At 43.3% G+C, this 24,957-nt stretch overlaps 1 protein-coding gene across 2 annotated transcripts in view; it reads right to left on the bottom strand.

Moving 5' to 3' along the window:
* Window positions 1-24,957, bottom strand: part of LOC138969535 (glutamate receptor-like) — a 134,339-nt gene that overhangs the window by 24,307 nt on the left and 85,075 nt on the right. For both annotated transcript variants that reach the window (XM_070342362.1, XM_070342361.1), the window contains exons 3-7: window positions 14,610-14,855; window positions 5,278-5,474; window positions 3,863-3,916; window positions 2,767-2,928; window positions 1,805-1,990 (exon numbers count right to left, since the gene is read on the bottom strand). In XM_070342362.1, the coding sequence (XP_070198463.1) occupies window positions 1,805-1,990; window positions 2,767-2,928; window positions 3,863-3,916; window positions 5,278-5,474; window positions 14,610-14,855 (845 nt within the window). The remainder of the gene's footprint in view (window positions 1-1,804; window positions 1,991-2,766; window positions 2,929-3,862; window positions 3,917-5,277; window positions 5,475-14,609; window positions 14,856-24,957) is intronic.

The following is a 24,957-nucleotide window of genomic DNA, read 5'->3' as shown; positions in this document are numbered from 1 at the left end:
GTCGCATGTCACCTCGCGCGGTTCTGCGCTAGGCTTAATATAAGTCCGGGGAGTGTCTGATAACAGTGTGAGGGTCACCTTAGTCACAGGCTTATAACTCAAACAGTTGTCGCTCTTTTCTAAAACGGTTTTCACCACTAGATAGAGCATAAAAAACTCTTTAAGAAAATGTAAAAATATGAAAATCATGCAAAATATATGTGACCCTTCACCACGGAATGAGTCGCATGTCATTTTTGCATGATTTTCATATTTTTACATTTTCCTAAAGAGTTTTGTATGTTCTATCCAGTGGTGAAAACCGTTTTTAGAAAAGAGCTAAAACTTTTCGAGTTATAAGCCTGTGACTAAGGTGACCCTCACACTGATACTTGACACCCCCCGGACTTATATTAAGCCTAGCGCACAACCGCGCGAGGTGACATGCGACTCATTCCGTGTTGGAGGGTCACATATGTTATTATTAAAACATTTTACACAGTAAATACTACTGTGTTTGAACAATCCACACAGATTAGACAGATTTGCCACCAACAGTACCAGATACAAAATATGTTAAAATCAGTGAATGATCGATTTGACAAAAATAATTTCAACAAATTGTGTTTGTTTTAATTCCTTCAAACCTGTATCCGTGATGACAACTGTAATGGCCTTCATCAAGGCGACATGCAAACATCACATTACTTACGACAGAATTATTATCTAAAACAAAACGAAAAACAATCTGTCCGTGAACATTGTTTTCTTTGAAAGATATATGATAATTAGGTTGATTTTACAAAAAAGGAATAGGGATAGTTTATGTTCCTCCAAATAGCAAACTCTGGTCGTTATGGATAGAGCATTGTGTCAGCAGAAGACAGCTAAGCTGTTGACTACGAAGCTCTCTGCTTTTAGCAACCTTCCCTAGCCTCTCAGATTTGCTTTTCGGGGTCTTCGTTTATGAAATGTATTATTTGCTTATTTGCTTTCCTTTCCTGTATCACCTCCTGTAAGAGAGGTCAAAGGACAGTGCACTTGTTGTCGACTTCCTGGTCCAGTCGCCCGCAGCGCCGTGTTTTATTATTTTACTCACATTACATACATCTCTCCTCCTTTTTCTCTGTAGTTTTTATTTTTATTTTCACGAGCAAATTTCGCCTGCCATTACGAAAGATAAAACAAATGTTGTTTAAGCGCAGGCTGTGAAGCAGGTGGATCAATAATAAAAATGAAACGTGACGGTCTTTCCTGCAATATTCATTTGCTCAAAGGTACACGCACGCAGACGTGCAATAACAAATGCGACCCCCACCCCTTCCACAAACACACATGCACCCTGACTAAAAGTAAACCCGATACATTTTCCGTGAATATTCCCAGAAACTTAGTGACACCTCTAATAAAACAATGAAGCGAAGCACACGATTTCACCACACCCTTTTCATCTGTTAATTACTTTGTGCTTCGGATATTTACCCGAACAAACACAGGCACAAACTGACACACACATACACAGACACAGACACAGACATACACACTCGCACACAGACACAGACACATAAACAAACACACACATAAACAAACACACACACACACACACACACACACACACACGCACACACACACACACACACACACACACACACACACACACACAAATATACAAACACACAGACTGTCTATTTTGTGACTCTTGTGGTAATCACGCACGTGCACCCTGACCAACTGTAAACCAAACACACATTTCGTGATTGGACCAAGCAAAGCCCCTATAACTTTATCCACACACTGAAACATAGCACACGATATGACATCTCACCCTTTTCATCTGTTGCAGAATTTTGACCCCGGGGCCTGTCCTGACCTCCGAGTCGTCTGTGCACTTGATGTACTTGTTGGCCCCTGACGTCACAGCCTCGTGAAGGAAGCCCTTGTCACGTGACAGGATGGAGTTGAAGGCCCGTGTGAACAACTTGACGGCGTCTACTGCTAGGGCTGACTCGTACTGTGCGTCAACACAAGACATATGTTGGGATTTTTTTCTCGTTTGTGTGTACGTCAACACATATAAATTATCATTGTATACACTCAACTAAATGACCATTCGTAATTATTTGCTACTGGTTACAGGGAAGAAGAATTGAGGCTGACATTTAAAAAGTAAAAAAGAAAGCTAAAATTGTGTGTGCAAGTAACCTACATTACAGTTTAATATAAAACCCTACAAAGAAAAGCAGCAGATAATGCCATTATCGGTTGATGTTGTAAAATTCGATTTTTTTTCGTGAAAGGGGACGATCGTTACAGTAGTACACGGATATTGCTTTAAAATAACTATTACATAGGCTTTTGAGTTTACTAATTGAAAACCAGCAGGAGACCAAAAAAGCTGCAAGCAAAATAGTTATGGTTTTTAGTCAAGTTTATGGTGGATATTGCAGAGTTGCGTATGGGACACTGTAACGATAGTCCCCGAGCTTACACACACACACACACACACACACACACACACACTCACACACACACACACACACACAGACACACACACACACACACACACACACACACACACACACACACACACACACACACACACACACACACACACACACACACACACACACACACACACACACACACACACACAGACACACACACAGACACACACACACACACACACACACACACACACACACACACACACACACACACACACGATATAAACATGCGTATACACTACCACTCTAGTAATTAATTAGCAATGTTTCTCATGATACACACCTTGATGTTATTAATGCCAGCACCCGGCCACTGGCGGGTATCTAAATTCTTCCACTTGTCCAGCAGTATCTGGGCGGAGTCTCGATGGGGGTCAACCAATGAGAATCCCGTTATGTTCATCCCCCCTACCCGGAAGTTGGTTAAATTCATCTCTAACATACCCTGAAACAAACAATACATGACGTAGTTACAACAGCACCCCGTTATGTTAATCCCCCTGTCTACCCTGAACATTCATCTCTAACTTACCCTGAAACAAACAATACCTGACGTAGTTAAAGACCAAAGAAACTGATGTCGCCAATGTTTTGCCTTCCATTGTTTGTTTTAAGCAGTGGTGTCAAGCCTTCATTGAAACGATACGAGAACTTTTGACGAGAAAAAAACGAATGGCATTTTAAAACGAGAGACAGCTGCTTGTGCACAGAACAAACTCAGAAAGAATGAAAGACGATGTCGACGCCTTGAGGTTTTAATACCAGTATCATTAAAAGCTTTTACACAAAAGGAATTATGAAATATACAAAGGAGACACACATCCGAACACACACACACACACACACACACACACACACACACACATACAAACACAGACACAGACACAGACACACAGACACACAGACACAGACACACACACACACACACATACCTAAAGTGTGGATGGTTACCTAAGAGGCGGCACTGGGTGTAGTGCCTTTCTAGTGCACTTGCACTACAACAGCACTGGGTGCAGTACTCGCTCCGGCATCGAAGAATTTTGCACTAAAAAATGCACAAAATTTGACCTATTTCGTCGCCTATAGAGGACGGAAAGAATGTCATTTTGAACATTGTTATGACATTCTTTCCGTCAAAAAAGTCAATTTAACGGTGTTAAATGAAGCGACCATCCACACAATTAGGTTGCCATCCAGAGTTTAGGTTGCCATCCACGTGTGGATGGTTGCCTTATGGTGATTTAGGCAACCAAACCTGTGGAAACGGGGGTACACACACACGCACACACACAGACACACACACACACACACACACACACACACACACACACACACACACATATATATTGGTAGGCAATTGCTCCGAAATGTATACTTACCAAATCTCCTAATAAAAAGTGAAATTTAGAATTGTTTATATCTGTCGCTCGCATCTGAAAAGAAAGAGGCAAATAGTTGAAATGTATAACAGCACACACAACAAGTGGAAAATGTATGTTACAAACGTAAGGCAAAATACTAGGATATACACAAACACACACAGCTTGCACCGCAAAGCAAGCACCAATATATTTGTTTGTTGAAATGTGTAATTAGCCAGCCAGCCAGCCAGACAGACATCAGAATAGAGCAGTGAATGGAAAGACAGAACCAGCCCCAGCAGAAGAAGAATACCAAGAGAAGAAGACGGAGGATGCGAGAGGGGGGGGGGGGGGGGGGAAACGTGGAACATACAGGCCCCTCTTAGGAACAAAACGTTGGACGAAAATTAAACAAACGCGTTGAGAAATCACAGTATTTCGAGTATTTCTGCTGTGTGGTGACATAATTTCGACCCTAAAGCCAAACTATGTAGCTCTTTGGGCAATTGGAAACCATATATCATTGGTAAATAATACCCCTTTTTTTTGGACCTCAGTTGCATGCAGGCTGCTGCAACCCTTCTTTTTTTTGTTTTTTGTTGTTGTTGGGCGGGGAGCATCCTTCTTCATAGGTCTTTTTATTTTTTTATTTTTTCTACTTCTTTCCGCTTATCCTTAATACCTAGCCTGGACATGTATTCATATGATGGACACTCTTCACTACAGTTACTCTAACGTTACAGCTATTTCATTCACCTTTGCTATGTCTAGTAGTTTGTGCGTTTGTTTGCGTGTATGTGCGTGTGTGTGTGTGAGTGCGTGTGTGTGTGTGTGTGTGTGTGTGTGTGTGTGTGTGTGTGTGTGTGTGTTGTTGTTGTTGTTGTTCCCATATTTCTGTTAAGTAATATCATTTTCAGCGGGACAATACATAACAAGTTAATTAATCCAACGCTCGATGGACAAAGGCGAGAATTTACAAATTACCAATTACAGTACTAGTTTTCAGCACAGCATCATACGGCGCATATATAAATAACTTTACATTAACAGCACTATACTACTATTTATCTATATTCTTATACACAGTTCAATTTTACTAGAGATTTCGAAGTCGAGCTTGGTTCTGAAATAAGACCTTCATGTTAGTTTTTGGATTTCCGTACTTAAACTGGCTTATGCACATTTTCGATATCAATATAAGGTGATTAATTATGAAGGTTTTCTCTCTGGGGATATCACGTGTGAAATACCCAAAAAGAGCCTCTTCGCAGCTTAACTTTATATTTTTGCCTGTACATTTAAATATGTACCCTTGACATTCCTGCCATATGGGTTGCACTGCTCTACACTGCCAGAAAAAGTGCTCGATGAATAATACCCTTCTAACAAACAAGCAATCACTCGCAATGAGATAAACAGAGTAAAATACCCACCACTCGAAGTATAATCTCCTCCGCCTCATCCACTTGAACATCCAGGAGAATTCTTCTCAATGTCTTTTCTTCCTGTTTGTGTAACTGCCGTAGAACGTTATAGCAGTTGTCCACAGAGGCTACTCGTTTAGCGTCAATGCTCAAAAACCTGTCGTGCGCGTTCACTGCTTGGAACAGCTGCTGCAGACGTATTAATCCTGAAAAATAGAAAAAACGTCAACATGGCTGAAAGAAAGAGGGATGTAACGAGAAGAAGACCACCAAACTAACAAGGTGTCATAGCACACACACAGCGGCAGCGACACAACCACTATGTACACCACTACCACAACCACCCCCCTAACAAAATAGGATACAAAAAAGGGCATATTGGTACACACAAAGAAACACCCCGGGTCACGTAATCCTTACTTAACGTGTGTACCACATAAAGTCTCTTCAAACACCTCAAAGCGACCAAAAGCTATTTTACACCTTTATTAAACATTATCTTCATAAAACACAAAACAGTGCCTCACCATTACTACCACTCCAACCGCCAACACCAACCACAACCGCAACAACCACAACCACAACAACAACAACAACAACAACAACAACAGCTCTACTATTACAACAGAGCTAAGGAAACCAGACGCAGACTCTTGCAGACCAACATATTAAACAAGCTCAACAAAACAAACTCTCATAAGGAAGCAGCTCGCTCCTGATCTGAGATTTACATCTCCCACTGACATTTCGTGTTGCCCAGGAATGCACCTGCCCGCATGGAGCCCGCAGACTGTTTGTGAGCAACATTTCTCAATCTTGCGCCAAAAAGGGTAACGCATTTCGACATGTTCGTCTTCAAATGGCAAACCTGACTCCCGAGAAAGCCTCGTTATTGAAACGAAGGCGTATTTAGCAGGGGCAGGTGTTTTAGCAAGAAAACCAGAACAATGTTTGCTTTGAGTTACCAGTGTGTTAAAACTACGGGGATAGCTCAAAGACCCTCTCCGCTCACCGTCTCAGATTTGACCAGGACTTTACCTTGGATAAGACCACCCCCCCCCCCCCCCACTTGGTCACATATACACAATCAACAGCCTGGCGCTCTTTGTGCACACTGCTATTTTTGTTTGTTTGTTTGTTTGTTTGCTTAACGCCCAGCCGACCACGAAGGGCCATATCAGGGCGGTGCTGCTTTGACATATAACGTGCGCCACACACAAGACAGAAGTCGCAGCACAGGCTTCATGTGTCTCACCCAGTCACATTATTCTGACACCGGACCAACCAGTCCTAGCACTAACCCCATAATGCCAGACGCCAGGCGGAGCAGCCACTAGATTGCCAATTTTAAAGTCTTAGGTATGACCCGGCCGGGGTTCGAACCCACGACCTCCCGATCACGGGGCGGACGCCTTACCACTAGGCCAACCGTGCCGGTCTATTTTTGTTACAGAATTGATATCAATTGTTGGACGTTCATTCATAAAAAAAGAAGCAACTCCCCACAGCAAGCAGCCAGGGTGATGCTTTGTGGTATGTGACCAAGTGGAGGGATGGTCTAATCCTGTCTTTAAGCATGGCTAGATCTGAGACAGAGAGGAGAACTGTGTTCACAAGGCGGAGGAGTGCTCCTTTAAACACAAAGTAAAACATTTTTTGAAAAAACGAATACAAAAAATTGGTCAAAGTTATTTATCTTTTTGAAACATACAGGATGTCACGTTTCAATAAATCACTCAAGGTGATTATGAACCGGTTAATTACTACTAATTAACTAACCACACCACGATCCACTCTCGCAGGCATACAATTAAATAGAGTCAACAAAAGTATAAGTTTCAGACGCCTGTTTATATATAAACTCTCCACCTCCCTCGAGCCTTCACTCAAAATATGTTCCTTTTACGTTCTCAACACGTAAAAAACCAGTGTTCACTGACAAAATGCCAGTAGTATGTAGAAAATTATAGTAACACGCTGAACCCGTGTAAATACAGTCAAATGAGAATGTTCTGTTCGAAAAGCTCTAGTTCGTGCAGGTGTCACACACCCCACGTTGTCCCTACTCCAATGAAATCATAGATACGAAAAGACAACGGTGGTCAACGGGGTGCGTACGACATGGTGCACTTAGCTTTATCTCTGCTGCTGCTGCTTAGCCGGTATGCTGGTTAGTCGGTTCGCTGGTTAGCCGGTCTCCTGGTTAGCCGGTCTCCTGGTTAGCCGGTCTCCTGGTTAGCCGGTCTCCTGGTTAGCGTAGCCTCAACAGTTCCCGCCAGAGTCAGCCGTGCCGATGTTACGGGAACGTAACGAACGAACGAAACGAACGAACGAAGGAAGGCTGCAAACAGAAAGCATCGGTGCACTAAACATGTCAGCTACCCCTCACCCACCACCTTAAAACATGTCATCTTTAAATATCTCATCGAGCACGTGGGCCTGCACAAAACTGACTTTTTACAACAACAAAACAGCCATTTTCCGTCCTTCTCTCCCTATCTGCAAAAACCATATACAGATTAGTATTTTAGCGTCACAGAGAGTAAATTATGCGCTAACCTGGAAAGAACAACAGAGAGTATTTCATTCCACAACACAGACTCATCAACAGCGTTAAATAATGATTTATTACCTCAAAAGCCTATGGTTGTAACTCTCAATGGAAGCAAAGTCCGCCTCCTCCCTGGAACAGTCTCTGTTCGTCAACAGTGACCCAAAACGTCCAGAACCCCTTGTCGAATCCTTATGCGAAAGCCATCGCCGACGAAGGAAATGTGACGACTTGTCCTCAGCAAAATACGTGGCAGAGGAAAGGAATAACTTGTGGAAGTTCCCCTAGAGTGCCGAATATGATACTCGGTGAAAAACCATCATACTCTAGTAACTGTGTGTTAGGTCCTTCCCCTTCTGCCGCTGGGTGTCAAGTGTGTCGTCCTTGAGTCTCTGACAGACCACCTAGCCAAATACACGTGACTGACCTTGTCACCAAACCAGTCCAGCTATACACAGTTTTGCCTCCCTAAGCAGGAAAAAGACACGAGAAACTCAATCCCTGAAAATCCCGTGCGCGCTGTCAGCGAAAAAAACCGTCAGCCCTATGACAGCAGAAACCTGCACTGTGAAGCTCGTGCGTTCCAAAACATCCGTGCTCGTAGAGCACCGTCAGCAAACTCTGCTGTAACCCAATATCACGCACAGGCGCTTTCTATCATACACGACCCAGAACAGGCACTCCACTGAGTGACGCTTTCTTGGTCTCTGTCACCCGATCGTGACACACCTCCCCTCTTCAAGACGAAACCTCGGTTTCGCTCACAGTCATGTTCTCCTCTCCAGCCCGAGAGAGAAAGTCAGCTCCAACATTGTTGGCGCCCGGAATGACGCGTACCGTGAATTGGTACGGTTGGAGAATCAACGCCCAGCGCATAAGTCTGGCGTTTGCCAACCTTGCAACCTGAAGATATTGCAGAGGTTGATGATCTGTTTCCAGACAGAAAGGTCGTCCTCAAGAACGAGCAACCCCTCGTTTCACCCCTGATGACTGCAACCTTCTCTGTCTTCTTGTCTTTGTTCTTCTGGTCTTTGTTCTTCTCCCCGTAGGCTGTCCTCTCTATGTAGGCGCGCAGCAGGTTGGCGTGGTACAGGCGTGCTTTCCCGTGCATCATGATCCTGTAGTCGTTCTGGCCCACCCTCGCTGTCACCTCAAAAGGTCCTTGCCACTGCAGTTGTAGCTTGTTGTGTTTGACAGGTAGAAGTAGCAACACCCGTTCTCCGATCTTGAAGCTGCGCGGCCGTGCCTTGCGGTCGAATCCTCGCGCGTAACGCTGTGCTGCTCTTCCCAGGTTCTCTTGAGCCAGTTTGCAGGTCTCTTCAATCCTGTTCCTGAGTTCTACGATGTAGGTCGCTGTCGTCTGCACCTCCTCGTCAGCTTCTTCGTCTGTCCAAGCCTGACGCAGGATAGCCATGGGACCGCGTACCTGTCTGCCGTACAACAACTCAAATGGGGAAAAGCCCAAGCTCTCCTGAGGAACCTCGCGGTATGCAAAAAGCAATGCTGGGATGTACCTGTCCCACGTGCGTGGTTTCTCCTGAGCTAGTTTCCTCAGCATGGTCTTCAAGGTGCCATTGAACCTTTCCACCAGTCCGTTGCACTGAGCATGGTAAGGAGTGGTGAAGTGCTGCTCCAGTGATAGCAGTCGTGCTGCCTCCGCCATCACTCCTCCCGTGAACTGCGTGCCTCTGTCGGTGAGTACCTCTGATGGAATTCCCAGCCGGGACCACATAGTAACCAGAGCCTCAGCTACTCGCGTGGCTTCAATCGATTTCAGAGGGATCGCCTCTGGGTATCGAGTAGCGTAGTCCACCATGGTCAAAATGTATCTGTTTCCGTCCTCAGACGCAGGCAAGATGGGCCCGATGATGTCCACTGCCACCCGACGAAAGGGTTCGTCGATGAGCGGCATCTTCTCCAAGGGGACCTTCCTCACCCTTCCTTTGGCAACCACCTTCTGGCACTTATCGCAGGACGCACAGAAACGTCGGACATCCGTGCAGATGCCTGGCCAGTAAAAGTGGCGCCAGACACGATCCGTGGTCTTCTTGGTACCAAGATGACCTCCCAGAATCGAGTCGTGTGCCGTTGCCATGACACCCTCGCGAAACTCGCGAGGCACGACAACCTGTTTGAATGTACCTTCTTGGTTGCTGAACTCCCGGTAGAGCAACTTCTTGTCCCTGAGGAACCTTGACCTCCCATGCTTCCCGCTCAGCTTCACCTTCCCCGACTTCGCGTGCTCCCGAGGAGTAGCTAAGGTCGGGTCAGAATCCTGAGCCTTCGCGAGAAGCGCGGGGGTCACGTTCCCCAGGGCAGCTCGTGCAGCAGGTAGGGGTTTGAGAGGTTTGTCCTCTCGCTCCGCCTGTGCCCGCGTGAGCACTGAAATGACGTCGGGAGACCGATAAACGGGAACCTCCCTGGTGACGCCGTCCACAAACTGAACCCGGTTTCCAATGAGCAGGTCGCATGGAGGATCGTCCATGACGACGGCCACAATGGTCCCCGTGAACAACGGGGTTACGACCTTGATCACTGCCGTGTTCAAGTCGTAAGCGTGAGATGCCTCGGCCATTCTCACCCTGATGCTGTCTCCTGTGTAGGCCATAGCTGGAACTAGACTCGCCCGAACCACTATCATGTCTGCCCCTGTGTCCCGCAGACCTTCGCCCTTCACTCCGTTAACGTAGACGTTGCAGTGGGGCTGGAAATGTTTCCTGGAGCACGGAACGCAGAGTTGTGGAATGGTGCATGAGCTCGTGACGTCCCTGAACTCCTCACTGCCAACGAAGTGAACGCCCTTCTGGTCAGCCTGTCTCTTGTGGCAGTCCTTCTTCACGTGGCCCCGCTTGTTGCAGTAGTAACACTGGATGTCAGTTCTGGAACTTGATCCTTTGTGTCCCTGATCGTCCTTCCCGTCCTTGGGTCCTGAAGAACCCGAATTTCCCGATTTTCCTGGCCGTGAGCCTGAGGATTTGCCGGAGATCGCCTGGGCGTCCTCGTGCACTCTGATCCAGTCGGCTGCTTCCTGAGTAGTCTTTGGCTGGTGCTCCTGCACGAAGGTCACCACCTCAGGTCGCAGGCTGGACATCAGTTGCTCCATGACAATGAGGTCGGCAAGGTCGTTGACGGTCCAGTCCTTTTCGGCCATCTCCACCCAGCGCCGCAGGTAGAGATTAAGGCGTGCCACAAACTGATGACTCAGCTCGCCGCTCAGTCTCTTGCTGTTACGCAGACGTCGTCTGTAGGCTTCAGCAGTCAGGTTGAAGCGCTGGAGTAACGCCTTCTTTAGTGCCTGATAGTCTCTCGCCTCGTCGTCCTCCAAAGCGTTGTAGAGCTGCAATGCGCGTCCCTTTAAGCAGGTGCTAAGGCGGCTAGCCCACGTGGCCTCTTCCCACTTCTGGTCGGATGCAATGCGCTCAAACCGGCGTAAAAAGTCGTCGAGCTCGTCCTTGTCATCGTCGAACGTCGGCAGTCTCGTACGGTCGGCAACAAACGTCGGCGCGCTAGCCTGAGTAAGCGTACCCTTCTCGGCCTGTAGCCTAGCTAGCTCTAGCTGGAGATCGCGATCCGCCTGCTCTTTCTCTTTCCGTTCCTGTCTGTCACGCTCGGCCTGTCGTTCCTGTCTCTCAAGCTCGTCTTTCTTTTCTTGTCTGTCTCGTTCTCTTTCTTGTCTGTCAAGTTCGTCTTTCCTTTCCTGTCTGTCTCGTTCTGCCTGTCGTTCCCTTTCTTGTCTGTCAAGTTCGTCTTTCTTTTCCTGTCTGTCACGTTCTTCTTTCCTTTCCTGTCTGTCTCGTTCAGCCTGTCGTTCTGCCTGTCGTTCCCTTTCTTGTCTGTCAAGTTCGTCCTTCTTGTCCTGTCGGTCACGTTCTTCTTTTCTTGTCAGTCGCTCAAATTCTTCCTTCCGTTCTACTTCTAAGCGTTTTAGAACGCTTCGGGCTCTAACGCGTGCGTCTCGCTCAGTCGGTTGCTCGCTCCCAGGAGTCTCGAAAGTTATTCTCCTCGTAGGAGATCCCCCTGTAGCCATGGTTAGTTTTAGCAAAGCTTTATTACCAAAATAAGTCTAACGCAGCTATAGCTAGAACACGCGGTGATGAAAGCGGTGGATACAAAAATCCAGCAACCAGAAAATGCAGAAGAAAAATCCAAACGGTGTAGAACAAATCGCGTAGCCTACTTTATGGCTGCTTTTTGCGGTGAAACAAAGTGTTTCCCACAGCCGTGGCCTACTTTATCGGCTGCTTTTTGCGGTGAAACAGAGTGTCTCCCACAGCCTTGGTTAGGACAGAAGTCCTCGGACCCTTCCCCCCCAAAATTCCAACAAAGTCAAAATATGGAGAAAAATCCAAGTAAAACAAGACGGTAGAAATGTAACCTGTTACAGAATGCGAAACAACAATGTAGAGAAAACTGAGTAAAACGAACAACAAATCCGTTAACCCCGCTCAGCTCTCTGCAACGGAAAACTCTGAACGTACAACAACAAAGATTCACAAACAAAGGAAAGGGAAGTAATCACAGTTAGCGCATACAATAACTCACAAATTACAATTTACATTTCCTGCAAGATGTGAATCGCTTAAGGTGTGGTATATGATCAAAACTATACAAAAAAGGGTAGCACCAAGCAGAAAATAAGTCGAGCACTGACGAGATTATCTGCTCTTAGTTATCCTTAATTGGTGGGTCTTTATCAGTCAGAAATTAACTGAGTAAATCCCGGCTTGGCCCCCACGTGTCACGTTTCAATAAATCACTCAAGGTGATTATGAACCGGTTAATTACTACTAATTAACTAACCACACCACGATCCACTCTCGCAGGCATACAATTAAATAGAGTCAACAAAAGTATAAGTTTCAGACGCCTGTTTATGTATAAACTCTCCACCTCCCTCGAGCCTTCACTCAAAATATGTTCCTTTTACGTTCTCAACACGTAAAAAACCAGTGTTCACTGACAAAATGCCAGTAGTATGTAGAAAATTATAGTAACACGCTGAACCCGTGTAAATACAGTCAAATGAGAATGTTCTGTTCGAAAAGCTCTAGTTCGTGCAGGTGTCACACACCCCACGTTGTCCCTACTCCAATGAAATCATAGATACGAAAAGACAACGGTGGTCAACGGGGTGCGTACGACATGGTGCACTTAGCTTTATCTCTGCTGCTGCTGCTTAGCCGGTATGCTGGTTAGTCGGTTCGCTGGTTAGCCGGTCTCCTGGTTAGCCGGTCTCCTGGTTAGCCGGTCTCCTGGTTAGCCGGTCTCCTGGTTAGCGTAGCCTCAACAGTTCCCGCCAGAGTCAGCCGTGCCGATGTTACGGGAACGTAACGAACGAACGAAACGAACGAACGAAGGAAGGCTGCAAACAGAAAGCATCGGTGCACTAAACATGTCAGCTACCCCTCACCCACCACCTTAAAACATGTCATCTTTAAATATCTCATCGAGCACGTGGGCCTGCACAAAACTGACTTTTTACAACAACAAAACAGCCATTTTCCGTCCTTCTCTCCCTATCTGCAAAAACCATATACAGATTAGTATTTTAGCGTCACAGAGAGTAAATTATGCGCTAACCTGGAAAGAACAACAGAGAGTATTTCATTCCACAACACAGACTCATCAACAGCGTTAAATAATGATTTATTACCTCAAAAGCCTATGGTTGTAACTCTCAATGGAAGCAAAGTCCGCCTCCTCCCTGGAACAGTCTCTGTTCGTCAACAGTGACCCAAAACGTCCAGAACCCCTTGTCGAATCCTTATGCGAAAGCCATCGCCGACGAAGGAAATGTGACGACTTGTCCTCAGCAAAATACGTGGCAGAGGAAAGGAATAACTTGTGGAAGTTCCCCTAGAGTGCCGAATATGATACTCGGTGAAAAACCATCATACTCTAGTAACTGTGTGTTAGGTCCTTCCCCTTCTGCCGCTGGGTGTCAAGTGTGTCGTCCTTGAGTCTCTGACAGACCACCTAGCCAAATACACGTGACTGACCTTGTCACCAAACCAGTCCAGCTATACACAGTTTTGCCTCCCCAAACAGGAAAAAGACACGAGAAACTCAATCCCTGAAAATCCCGTGCGCGCTGTCAGCGAAAAAAACCGTCAGCCCTATGACAGCAGAAACCTGCACTGTGAAGCTCGTGCGTTTCAAAACATCCGTGCTCGTAGAGCACCGTCAGCAAACTCTGCTGTAACCCAATATCACGCACAGGCGCTTTCTATCATACACGACCCAGAACAGGCACTCCACTGAGTGACGCTTTCTTGGTCTCTGTCACCCGATCGTGACACAGGAAATGTTTACTTTGATATATTTTCATATTGACTCCAATTTTTGTCTTTCTTCCTCGTAAATTTGCAAATACATAGCAACTATCTGTGATGGTGAAACGGAGTTACGCATAGTTTTTGCTTTGGGTTTCCAGTCTATAATTATGTCCGTTATTTTGCTAGACTTGTATTATGTAGACCTGTAATAGTTAGAAACAAATTAAACACGATAATAAAGGAAATTGTGTTCTCGAAGTTAAACCCCAAAGGTGCATCGCATTGGCTAAACCCGGCATCATCGGTAATGTATTCACCCCTCTTCAACAAGAAGACTCGCCTCTCTTTCAAAGATAATGATGCTGCTTTAAAAAACGTGGTTATTTTCTCCCAAAACAGACACGTACATGAACTTAATTATTACATAACACAGAAACTTTCTTCAGCGTACCAGACCGAGTAGGAACGACCAAAAATAAAACACTTAGAATGTGAATACAAGTCAACAGTCTTACCTTCGTCAGAATCATAAATATAATACACTTTTGTCCATCCATAGTAAAAAATAAGGTCCACAAGAGCGTTGACATAAATAGGACGCATGTAAATCTGGAATGACGTATTCGATGACGTATTTTGCGCCATGCTGAATGTGACGAAGGGCACTTTAAACGTGTTGGTATATGATTGGATGGTTGCCATCGATGACGCGTTGGACACACCAAAGATGGCGAAAGTTCCACTGGCCAGATGCTTGCACACTGAAACACAAAAGATAAAGAAAAACCATAAGTGGAACTTATCTGTACAATTTTAAGTCTGGAGAGCTACACATAAGCTTTAGTAATCACAACCCGTCAAATAATGGACCACATAATTATGTGACCCTCCACCACGGAGTGAGTCGCATGTCACCTTTGCATGATTTTCATATTTTTACATTTTCCTAAAGAGTTTTTTATGCTCTATCTAGTGGTGAAAACCGTTTTAGAAAAGAGCGACAACTGTTTGAGTTATAAGCCTGTGACTAAGGTGACCCTCACACTGTTATCAGACACTCCCCGGACTTATATTAAGCCTAGCGCAGAACCGCGCGAGGTGACATGCGACTCATTTCGTGGTTGAGGGTCACATATTGAGATAACTAGAACAGAATGATCTGCACAATCACAACAACAACTGTCTTCTTCTTCTTGTTTGCCTCTTTTTACATTTAGTCAAGTTTTGACTAAATGTTTTAACATAGAGGGGGGGATCGAGACGAGGGTCGTGGTGTATGTGTGTGTGTCTGTCTGTCTGTGTGTGTGTGTGTAGAGCGATTCAGACTAAACTACTGGACCGATCTTTATGAAATTTGACATGAGAGTTCCTGGGAATGATATCCCCGGACGTTTTATTTTTTATTTTTTCGATAAATGTCTGTGATGACGTCATATCCGGCGTTTTGTAAAAGTTGAGGCGGCACTGTCACACTCTCATTTTTCAATCAAATTGATTGACATTTTGGCAAAGCAATCTTCGACGAAAGCCGGACTCTGGTATTGCATTTAAGCTTGGTGGCTTACAAAATAATTAATGAGTTTGGTCATTAAAAATCGGAAACTTGTCATTAAAAAACATTTTTTTAAACGATCCAAAAACAATTCATCTTATTCTTCGTCATTTTCTGATTCCAAAAACATATACATATGTTATATTTGGATTACAAACAAGCTCTGAAAATTAAAAATATGAAATTATTATTAAAATTTATTGTCCGAAATCGATTTAGAAACAATTTCATCTTATTCCTTGTCGGTCCCTGATTCCAAAAACATATAGATATGATATGTTTGGATTAAAAACAAACTCAGTACGCTAAAAAGAATAGAGATACAGAAAAGCGTGTTATCCTACTCAGCGCGACCATTACCGCACTATTCTGGCTTGTCGATTTCACTGCCTTTGCCACGAGCGGTGGACTGACGAAACTACGAGTATGCGGTCTTGGTGAAAAAATGCAATGCGTTCAGTTTCATTCTGTGAGTTCGACAGCTTGACTAAATGTTGTTATTTCGCCTTACGCGACTTGTTTTAGCTGAGGTGGGTCGGGAAGGACGGGAGGGGGGGCGGTGCATTTGAACGGGTGAATCTTAATGTTGAATGTGTCAGATAAAGATGGCAGGGCCAAGGGGAAGAGAAGAGAGAGAGAGAGAGAGAGAGAGAGAGAGAGAGAGAGAGAGAGAGACAGAGACAGAGACAGAGACAGAGAGAGACAGAGAGATAGACAGAGAGATAGACAGAGACAGAGAGAGAGAGAGAGCCAGAGAGAGAGAGAGAGAGAGCCAGAGAGAGAGAGAGAGACTCAGACTCAGACCTTTATTACAAACGGATAAAGGTTTTAGGCAAAGCCTATTCTTCCAACCTGTCCTTTATACAACACATAAAGACAGACGCACATAAAAGAGAGAGAGAGAGAGAGAGAGAGAGAGAGAGAGAGAGAGAGAGAGAGAGAGTGAGAGAGAGAGAAAGAGAGAGAGTGAAAGAAAGAGGGAGAGAGACAGAGATAGCGCATAGTGCTTTTAGTTATGCGCTATAGAAATCTCCTTAATAAATAAAGAGTGAGAGAGAGAGAGAGTGAGAGAGAGAGACTTAGACTTAGACTTAGAACATTTTATTCACATAAAGGGTAGACATTTTAGGCCATAGGCTTAATCTTACAATGTGCCCTTTACATTCACACAAACACATATTCACGCGTGCGCCCGACTAGAATCATAGAAACATCAAACATACAGTAATAATAAATGAGAAAAGTTTTAGAGAGAGAGAGACAGAGAGAGAGAGACAGACAGAGACTCAGAGAGAGTGAGAGAGAGACAGAGAGAGAAAGACAGAGAGAGAGGTAGAGACAGACAGAGAGACTCAGACTCAGACTTAGAACTTTATTACAAAGGATAAAGGCTTTAGGCAAAGCCTATTCTTCCAACCTGTCCTTAATACAACACATAAAGACAGACGCACATACAAAAATATAAATTCAATCATATAAAATACAGAAATACATTGTATGGAATGCAACACAATGTGCATTTAAGGAATTACATAAGGAGAACTCAAAAATTACAAAATTACATTGACATAGTTATACCTTTCATTTGGGAATAAAGTTGCTCCGATCAGCTACACATCCGTTAACACTAGTACATAATGTTTAACAAAATAACAATCGAGCAAGACATTTCATTCACGAATGATGTGTGAACGTGACTGTCTCTTAAACATTTTCACTGATGAAGTTACATTTCTTATCTGTTGGGGGAAGGAGTTCCAGAGAAACGCTCCCGAGAAGGCTAAGCTCGATTTGTAGAGGTCTATGCGAGGTATAGGAGGGATGACTTTTTTTGGACCCATATCTTTTTGTGGCATGTTTGAAATGTGATTGCAAATATTTAGGACAGTCGTTATTTAGAATTGTATACATGAACACAGCCTTGTTTAACGTCAACTGATCTTTCAAGGGGAGGACATTCAGGAGCTTTAGTTTATCATCCGTGGACCTATTCAAATCATGCAGAATAAGTTTTGCAGCTCGGCGATGCAGGGAATTGAGTCTTTTTAAATGAACATCACTGCAGTTATCCCAATGGTTGAAAACGACGTTAAACACCAAATAAAGAAAGAAAAGAAAAGTTATCCCAAAGTGTCGATGCGAAGTTTATATGAGGCATTATGTGGGCGTAATAGAACATTTTGAGTGCTGCAGAATCTGCGTAATGCCTTAATTTTGATAACAGGTACACATTTGTTGATACTAGTTTGCAAATATTACTCAAATGAGTTTGCCATTTCAACTCTTGATCAATGGTAACACCCAATAATCTATGTTCCCTAACTTGCTGCACTTGAGTTGAACCAACTGACAGTTGTAATTGTAAAGGACTTAATTGGTGTTTTTGTCTCGTGGTTATCACCATACTCTTTGTTTTAATCGGATGAATGATCATTGCATTAGAAACGCACCACTCAGTGATTTCATCCACACTTGTTTGAAGAGAAGAGTTGACGGATTCCAAAGATTTTTGACTGGTGTGAACAGAAGAGTCATCCGCGAAGAACTCACATCTAACTTTTTCATCGGACACATGAAGGGGTTGGTAAATCATTTATATAAATACAGAACAATATAGGTCCTAATACAGACCCTTGAGGGACACCACTCCTGACAAACTCGTTTGACGAAGTTTTACAGTTAATGGATACATACTGTTTCCGTTTTGAAATATACGATTCAAAAAAGGCACAGGCGGAGTCGTCTTTTAAATAGCACTTAATTTCTTTAGTAGAAGTGAGTGAGTGAGAGAGAGAGAGGGAGAGAGAGAGAGAGAGAGAGAGAGAGAGAGAGAGAGAGAGAGAGAGAGAGAGAGAGAGAGAGAGAGAGAGAGAGAATAAGAATAAGAATAAGAATAAGAATACTTTATTATCTCATAGAGAAATTCAGGCGTGGTACATAACAATAGTACAAACAAGACATTGATTTTACATAAAACATATAGCACTATATAACAGGGCAGGTTATAGAAACACCTTCCCCATACCTCTCTGGACATTCCTTGCATTGTTCTTACGCATTCAGACATGAACACATCCATGTCTCACTTACACATCGCACACATGGACATTCTTATACGCTCAACTTACCCATTCACACATGGACATTCCACCACGCTCCACTTACACATTCTTATACGCTCCACTTACACATTCACACATGGGCATTCTTATATGCTCCACTCCCACATGGACATTCGACTACGCCCACTTACACGTTCACACATGGACATCTTTAAAGCACTGCGCGAGAGAGAGAGAGAGAGAGAGAGAGAGAGAGAGAGAGAGAGAGAGAGAGAGAGAGAGAGAGAGAGAGAGAGAGAGAGAGAGAGTGAGAGAGAGAGAGAGAGGGAGAGAGAGAGAGAGAGATGGAGACAGACAGAACAGAAACAGACAGAGACAGGCAAGAAGTGAGACAGTGAAACATGATGAGAATGAGAACACTAACAGCTTTGTCCTCTAAACGTACAGCTGCTAAAAGCGTGTGTGTTTTTTTCTCTATTTTTCCCAACAACAAAAACGCCTGACCATAACTACTCTTTAACATCCTCTCCTTAATCTACTCTAATTCCATAGCCGTTGTTATGACAACGTCGAGCAGCGTGATGGAGGCAGCGAATACCTCCGCCGTTCACATAGAAAAAAAAGAAGAAAAAAAAAGAAAAAAGAAGAAAACGACGGCAAGCCATTTGCAAATCTTTATTCCGGGTTGGTACGTCAATACGATGTCTTGTATTGATTGTGTGACCAAAACACCATTCCGGGTCTCTCAATAGTCGAAGGCCTTTATATCTCATGACTGTGGTCGTTTTTATGCCCGGTCAATGATGGAAGAGATGCCCTCCCCCCCCCCCCCCCAATTCCTCGCACGCCTACACCCCCACCCCCCCTCCCTTACCTCCACATCCCAATTTTCTTCCAGCCGCCGTTCCCCTTTTCCATGTCAGTGCGTCGCTCTTGCGGAATACTGATTGTCAACCCACTGCTGCGGTTCTTTTCTTGATGTGTTGTTGTTGTCGTCATCGTTGTTATTGTTGTTGTTGTTGTTGTTGTTGTTGTTGTTTTAGGAAACTACATTCTTAGAAGAACTAATTCAGGAAATCTTATCGAAAAGAACACCCACGATGGTTCGTAGTTGTGTCAGAAAACGCCCTGCTCCGGAGTTTTCAAAAACTTTAAAGACTAAATGCCCATGGAAAAGACTGGATAACACTCCAAAGAAGACAAAAGAGAGCGATAAAAAGAAAAGAAAAAAATCAGACAGAAAGAAGAAAGAAAGTAACACAAAAGCTAACAATCGGCACAAAAAAGAGGTGAGATTCAACCACACGTTGAAGAGCCTGAATGTTCCGGTGAAGATCAAAGAAAGAAAGAAAGAAAGAAAGAAAGCCAGAAAGAAAGAAAGAAAGGAAGAAAGAAAGAAAGAAAGAGACAAAGAAAGAAAGAGACAAAGAAAGAAAGCCAGAAAGAAAGAAAGAAAGCCAGAAAGAAAGAAAGAAAGCCAGAAAGAAAGAAAGAAAGGAAGAAAGAAAGAAAGAAAGAGACAAAGAAAGAAAGCCAGAAAGAAAGAAAGAAAGCCAGAAAGAAAGAAAGAAAGAAAGAAAGAAAGAAAGAAAGCCAGAAAGAAAGACAGAAAGAAAGAAAGCCAGAAAGAAAGAAAGAAAGCCAGAAAGAAAGAGAGAAAGAAAGAAAGCCAGAAAGAAAGAAAGAAAGCCAGAAAGAAAGACAGAAAGAAAGAAAGCCAGAAAGAAAGAAAGCAAGAGAAAAAGAAAGAAAGTCAGAAAGAAATAAAGAAAGAAAAAAAGCCAGAAAGCCAGAAAGAAAGAAAGAAAGCCAGAAATAAATAAAGAAAGAAAGCCAGAAAGCCAGAAAGGAAGAAAGAAAGTCAGAAACAAAGAAAGTCAGAAACAAAGAAAGTCAGAAACAAAGAAAGAAAGAAAGACAGAAAGAAAGAAAGCCAGAAAGAAAGGAAGAAAGAAAGTCAGAAAGAAAGAAAGAAAGAAAGAAAGAAAGAAAGAAAGAAAGAAAGAAAGACAGAAAGAAAGAAAGAAAGAAAGAAAGAAAGAAAGAAAGAAAGACAGAAAGAAAGAAAGAAAGAAAGAAAGAAAGAAAGACAGAAAGAAAGAAAGAAAGAAAGAAAGCAAGAAAGAAAGAAAGAAAGAAAGACAGAAAGAAAGCAAGAAAGAAAGAAAGAAAGAAAGAAAGACAGAAAGAAAGAAAGAAAGAAAGAAAGAAAGAAAGCAAGAAAGAAAGAAAGCAAGAAAGAAAGAAAGAGACAAAGAAAGAAAGCCAGAAAGAAAGAAAGAAAGCCAGAAAGAAAGAAAGAAAGAAAGAAAGCCAGAAAGAAAGAAAGAAAGAAAGAAAGAAAGCCAGAAAGAAATAAAGAAAGAAAGAAAGCCAGAAAGCCAGAAAGAAAGAAAGAAAGCCAGAAATAAATAAAGAAAGAAAGCCAGAAAGCCAGAAAGAAAGAAAGAAAGAAAGAGGGAATGAAAGAATGAAAGAAAGAAAGTATCCAGAAAGAAAGAAAGAAAGAAAGAAAGAAAGAAAGAAAGAAAGAAAGAAAGAAAGACAGAAAGAAAGAAAGAAAGAAAGACAGAAAGAAAGAAAGAAAGACAGAAAGAAAGAAAGAAAGACAGAAAGAAAGAAAGAAAGAAAGAAAGAAAGAAAGAAAGAAAGAAAGAAAGAAAGAAAGAAAGAAAGAAAGCAAGAGAGAAAGAAAGAAAGCAAGAAAGAAAGAAAGAAAGCAAGAAAGAAAGAAAGAAAGAAAGAAAGGAAGAAAGAAAGAAAGCAAGAGAGAAAGAAAGAAAACAAGAAAGAAACAAAGAAAGAAAGCAAGAAAGAAAGCAAGAAAGAAAGAAAGAAAGAAAGAAAGCAAGAAAGAAAACAAGAAAGAAAAGACAAAGAAAGAAAGCCAGAAAGAAAGAAAGAAAGCCAGAAATAAATAAATAAAGAAAGAAAGAAAGAAAGCCAGAAAGAAAGACAGAAAGAAAGAAAGCCAGAAAAAAAGAGACAAAGAAAGAAAGAAAGAAAGAAAGAAAGAAAGAAAGAAAGAAAGCCAGAAACAGAGAAAGGGAAGAAAGAAAGACAGAAAAAAAAGAAAGAACGAAAAAAAAAGAATAGTCATATACATCAACGAAATAAAATCGTTTTAAATGAACACGTGGCAGTTAACCGTTGCAATGACAACACAGCTTGACGAGATGGTTTTGATGAATAATGTCCTGTGTACATTTACATAATGGTTTTTTTTTGCACGCCATCAAAACAAGCACAAAACAAAGCGTGTAAAAGGCCAGGGCACGGACACACTGCGCACACATACAACGGGTCTTTTCACAGCGACAAGAACAGAGAAGGATGTCATGTTTCGGAGCGAATATGTCGCAGTCTCATTCCCTAGCTGACAGTCAAATGGAAGATAACACAATGCATGCACTCTCAAGCCCTGCCACCCACCAACATGTTTTCAAAGGAACAATCCGTAAGCGGTACTTTGTAGAACATTTTGAATAGCAGAAACAGATACGATGCGCACGAAACACACTTTACATTCTACCTTTCTACCCCACCCCCACCCAACCCCCATCTGTTTGTCTGTTTGGCTGTTTGTCTGTCTGTCTCTCGCTCTATTTCTCTCACACGGACACGGACACGGACACAGACACAGACACACACACACACACACACATACACACACACGCACACACAGAGACACACACATACACACACACAAACACACACAAACATAAACACAAACACACACACGCACACAAACGCACACAAACACACGCACACACACACACACACACACACACACACACACACACACACACACACACACACACACCCCTCCCCCACGCAAGACGTACATGGATTCTCATGTCAGTAGTCCCAATGACGTCAGACCGAAACCAACTTTTTTTTTAATCCGCATCCGCCATGATCCGCGGCCGAATGATACATGCTCTTGGCTGCTGCCTTGCTGCAGGTTTTACAAGTTTTGCATCTGAAAAGAAAACCTGTCCTTCTCTTCCACAGTGCCAGCTTACAGTACGAGAGATACCTTGCTCGTCGTCAACAACATTTCCACGAGTAATCTCATGATGAGTCTTCGCAAATCTAAACAAGAAAATTTGCTGATTCAAATCAGCAGGTTCCCAGACGTTCCTTCATGTAATTTTTAGGTGAATGGTCAAAGTGGTTTCTTGCACACACTCAGTCATCTTGCACAACAATGCAACACAAAGGAACTTAGTCGATAAATATCGACAGGGGGCCGACAAATGGTTTAAATGTGAAATGTGTGTATATGGGTGTGGGTCTGAAACAAACAAACAAACAAACCATGTGAACCCCAAAGTCATGCGCCAACACGGACACACACACACACACACCCACGCGCGGGCGCTGTAGAACACACACACCCACGCGCGGGCGCTGTAGAACACACACATAATATAGTAAATACTTCAACACAGTGTGCGTATAATGTTGTATTAATTTTGTTTAGTTTCACTTTCAAAGAAACCACAAAAAAGAAACCAACATGAACAACTTCAGAGCTCTTACTTTGATTACAAACTGCATGATGTGGATAAAAGTTGATCGGTTTGATCTATGCTGATCTTTTGCAGGCTTTAGTTTTTTTTTCAGCGGCATAATCAGAGACTATAGAGTATACAGAGACGCGTCATCCTTCTTTGCGCTGCGGTGCGAAAGTGAGACCGGCCAGCCCAGCGCGGGAAAAGAGCCACTCCCTGCCGCACAAGGAAGTTCGCGTATAGCGGCTGCTGTCGGCTGTGTTTATATCACGTTTATATTAACATACTGTCTGTTCTGTCCGGCTGACAGTGCTGCAAACAGTAACTGGATGAAAAAATATGTTTGTTTGTGAACATCCTTTTTAAATGACCATAAAAACACCGCAGAAAATGGTATAGATTAAAATTAAATCAAATTAATTTTCTTAGGCAATATTCGCTGCATAGTTATGCAAACATGATTCAAGTCAGTCTCTTTTCACGAACTAACCGTCGTTATTTTTGTGTGTTTTAATCAAATACAAATACATACTGAATACATGGTTAGTTAAGCCTGAGAAAATATTCAGGAATTAATCGTTTAACGAAATAGTTCCCGGTTAAATCGGTAACTAAGGCATTTAGTCAATTTGGTGTCGTCCCAGCACATCGAAACTGAAATGGGTTGTCAATAACACGGAGCTAAGAAGTTATCATGTAAGGAAAACTGTAAAATACAGCAACTTAAACCAGATTCTTGTGACCAAGCTGACTTTAAAGAATCTTGATCGATCGATGATTTTCTTATTTCTTTTCAGTTGCTTCTTTCTTGTTCAGAAAGCTCTCTCACTCTCTCTCTCTCTCTCTCTCTCTCTCTCTCTCTCTCTCTCTCTCTCTCTCTCTCTCTCTCTCTCTCTCTCTCTCTCTCTCTCTCTCTCTTATTATGGCACAGGGCCGGACTACCGGGGGGGTTATGGGGGTTGCGCAACCCCCCCCCCCCCCCCCCTAGCCTAAACATGTACCTTACTTATTTAATTTTTTTTATTATTGCTTATTTTATGCCGTTTCATGCAAGGAGCGACCATTTTCCTATCTCAGAATATGACCTACCCATCAGCTTCAGGGGGCTTCGCCCCCTGACCCCCACAACGAGGGGGGGGGGGGGGGGGTTCTAGGGTTTCCGGACACCCCCCCCCCAGCCAAAAATAAAAATATTGAATGAGGTATGCATTTCTTTATTTTACATTGAGTTTCAATTTTTGGGGTATTAATCAGTGACAAAATCTGCTGCCTGAAACTGGTAATGATCATCCTCAGAATGCACCAGATTGCACCATTTTGCATCCTTTTTTTCAAAATTTTCCGGGGGGGGCATGCCCCCGGACCCCCCTAGCAAGTTAGGCGCTTCCCGCCGTCGGCTCGGCGCTTCGCGCCTTCACACCCATATCTTCACAATATACTTTTGAAAAAAAACACCCATAAAATAAACTGATCCGCCCCTGCCGCCAGGGGGGACATCCCCCTGGGCCACCACTGGCAACCCCCCCCCTCCTCTTCGCCTAGTCCGGCCCTGTGGCAAGATTCCGAGGTGGAATAACAGAACTATTTGTGCACGTTAATCGATATAAGAGATACGATGCGGATATGTTGTTATGCCCATTGTGCAGGGAAAGTAAGGAAGATGAGTTTTATTTTGTGCTTTGTTGTCTTTGTTGCCCCGCACTTCGTGATTTGCGATGCCAGTTTATTCCTG

Source organism: Littorina saxatilis, linkage group LG6, assembly GCF_037325665.1.
Source record: "Littorina saxatilis isolate snail1 linkage group LG6, US_GU_Lsax_2.0, whole genome shotgun sequence".
In the NCBI taxonomy this organism is placed as follows: Eukaryota; Metazoa; Mollusca; class Gastropoda; order Littorinimorpha; family Littorinidae; genus Littorina; species Littorina saxatilis.
The sequence above is the reverse complement of the archived record's forward strand: the minus strand, read 5'-3'. Positions and strand labels throughout refer to the sequence as shown.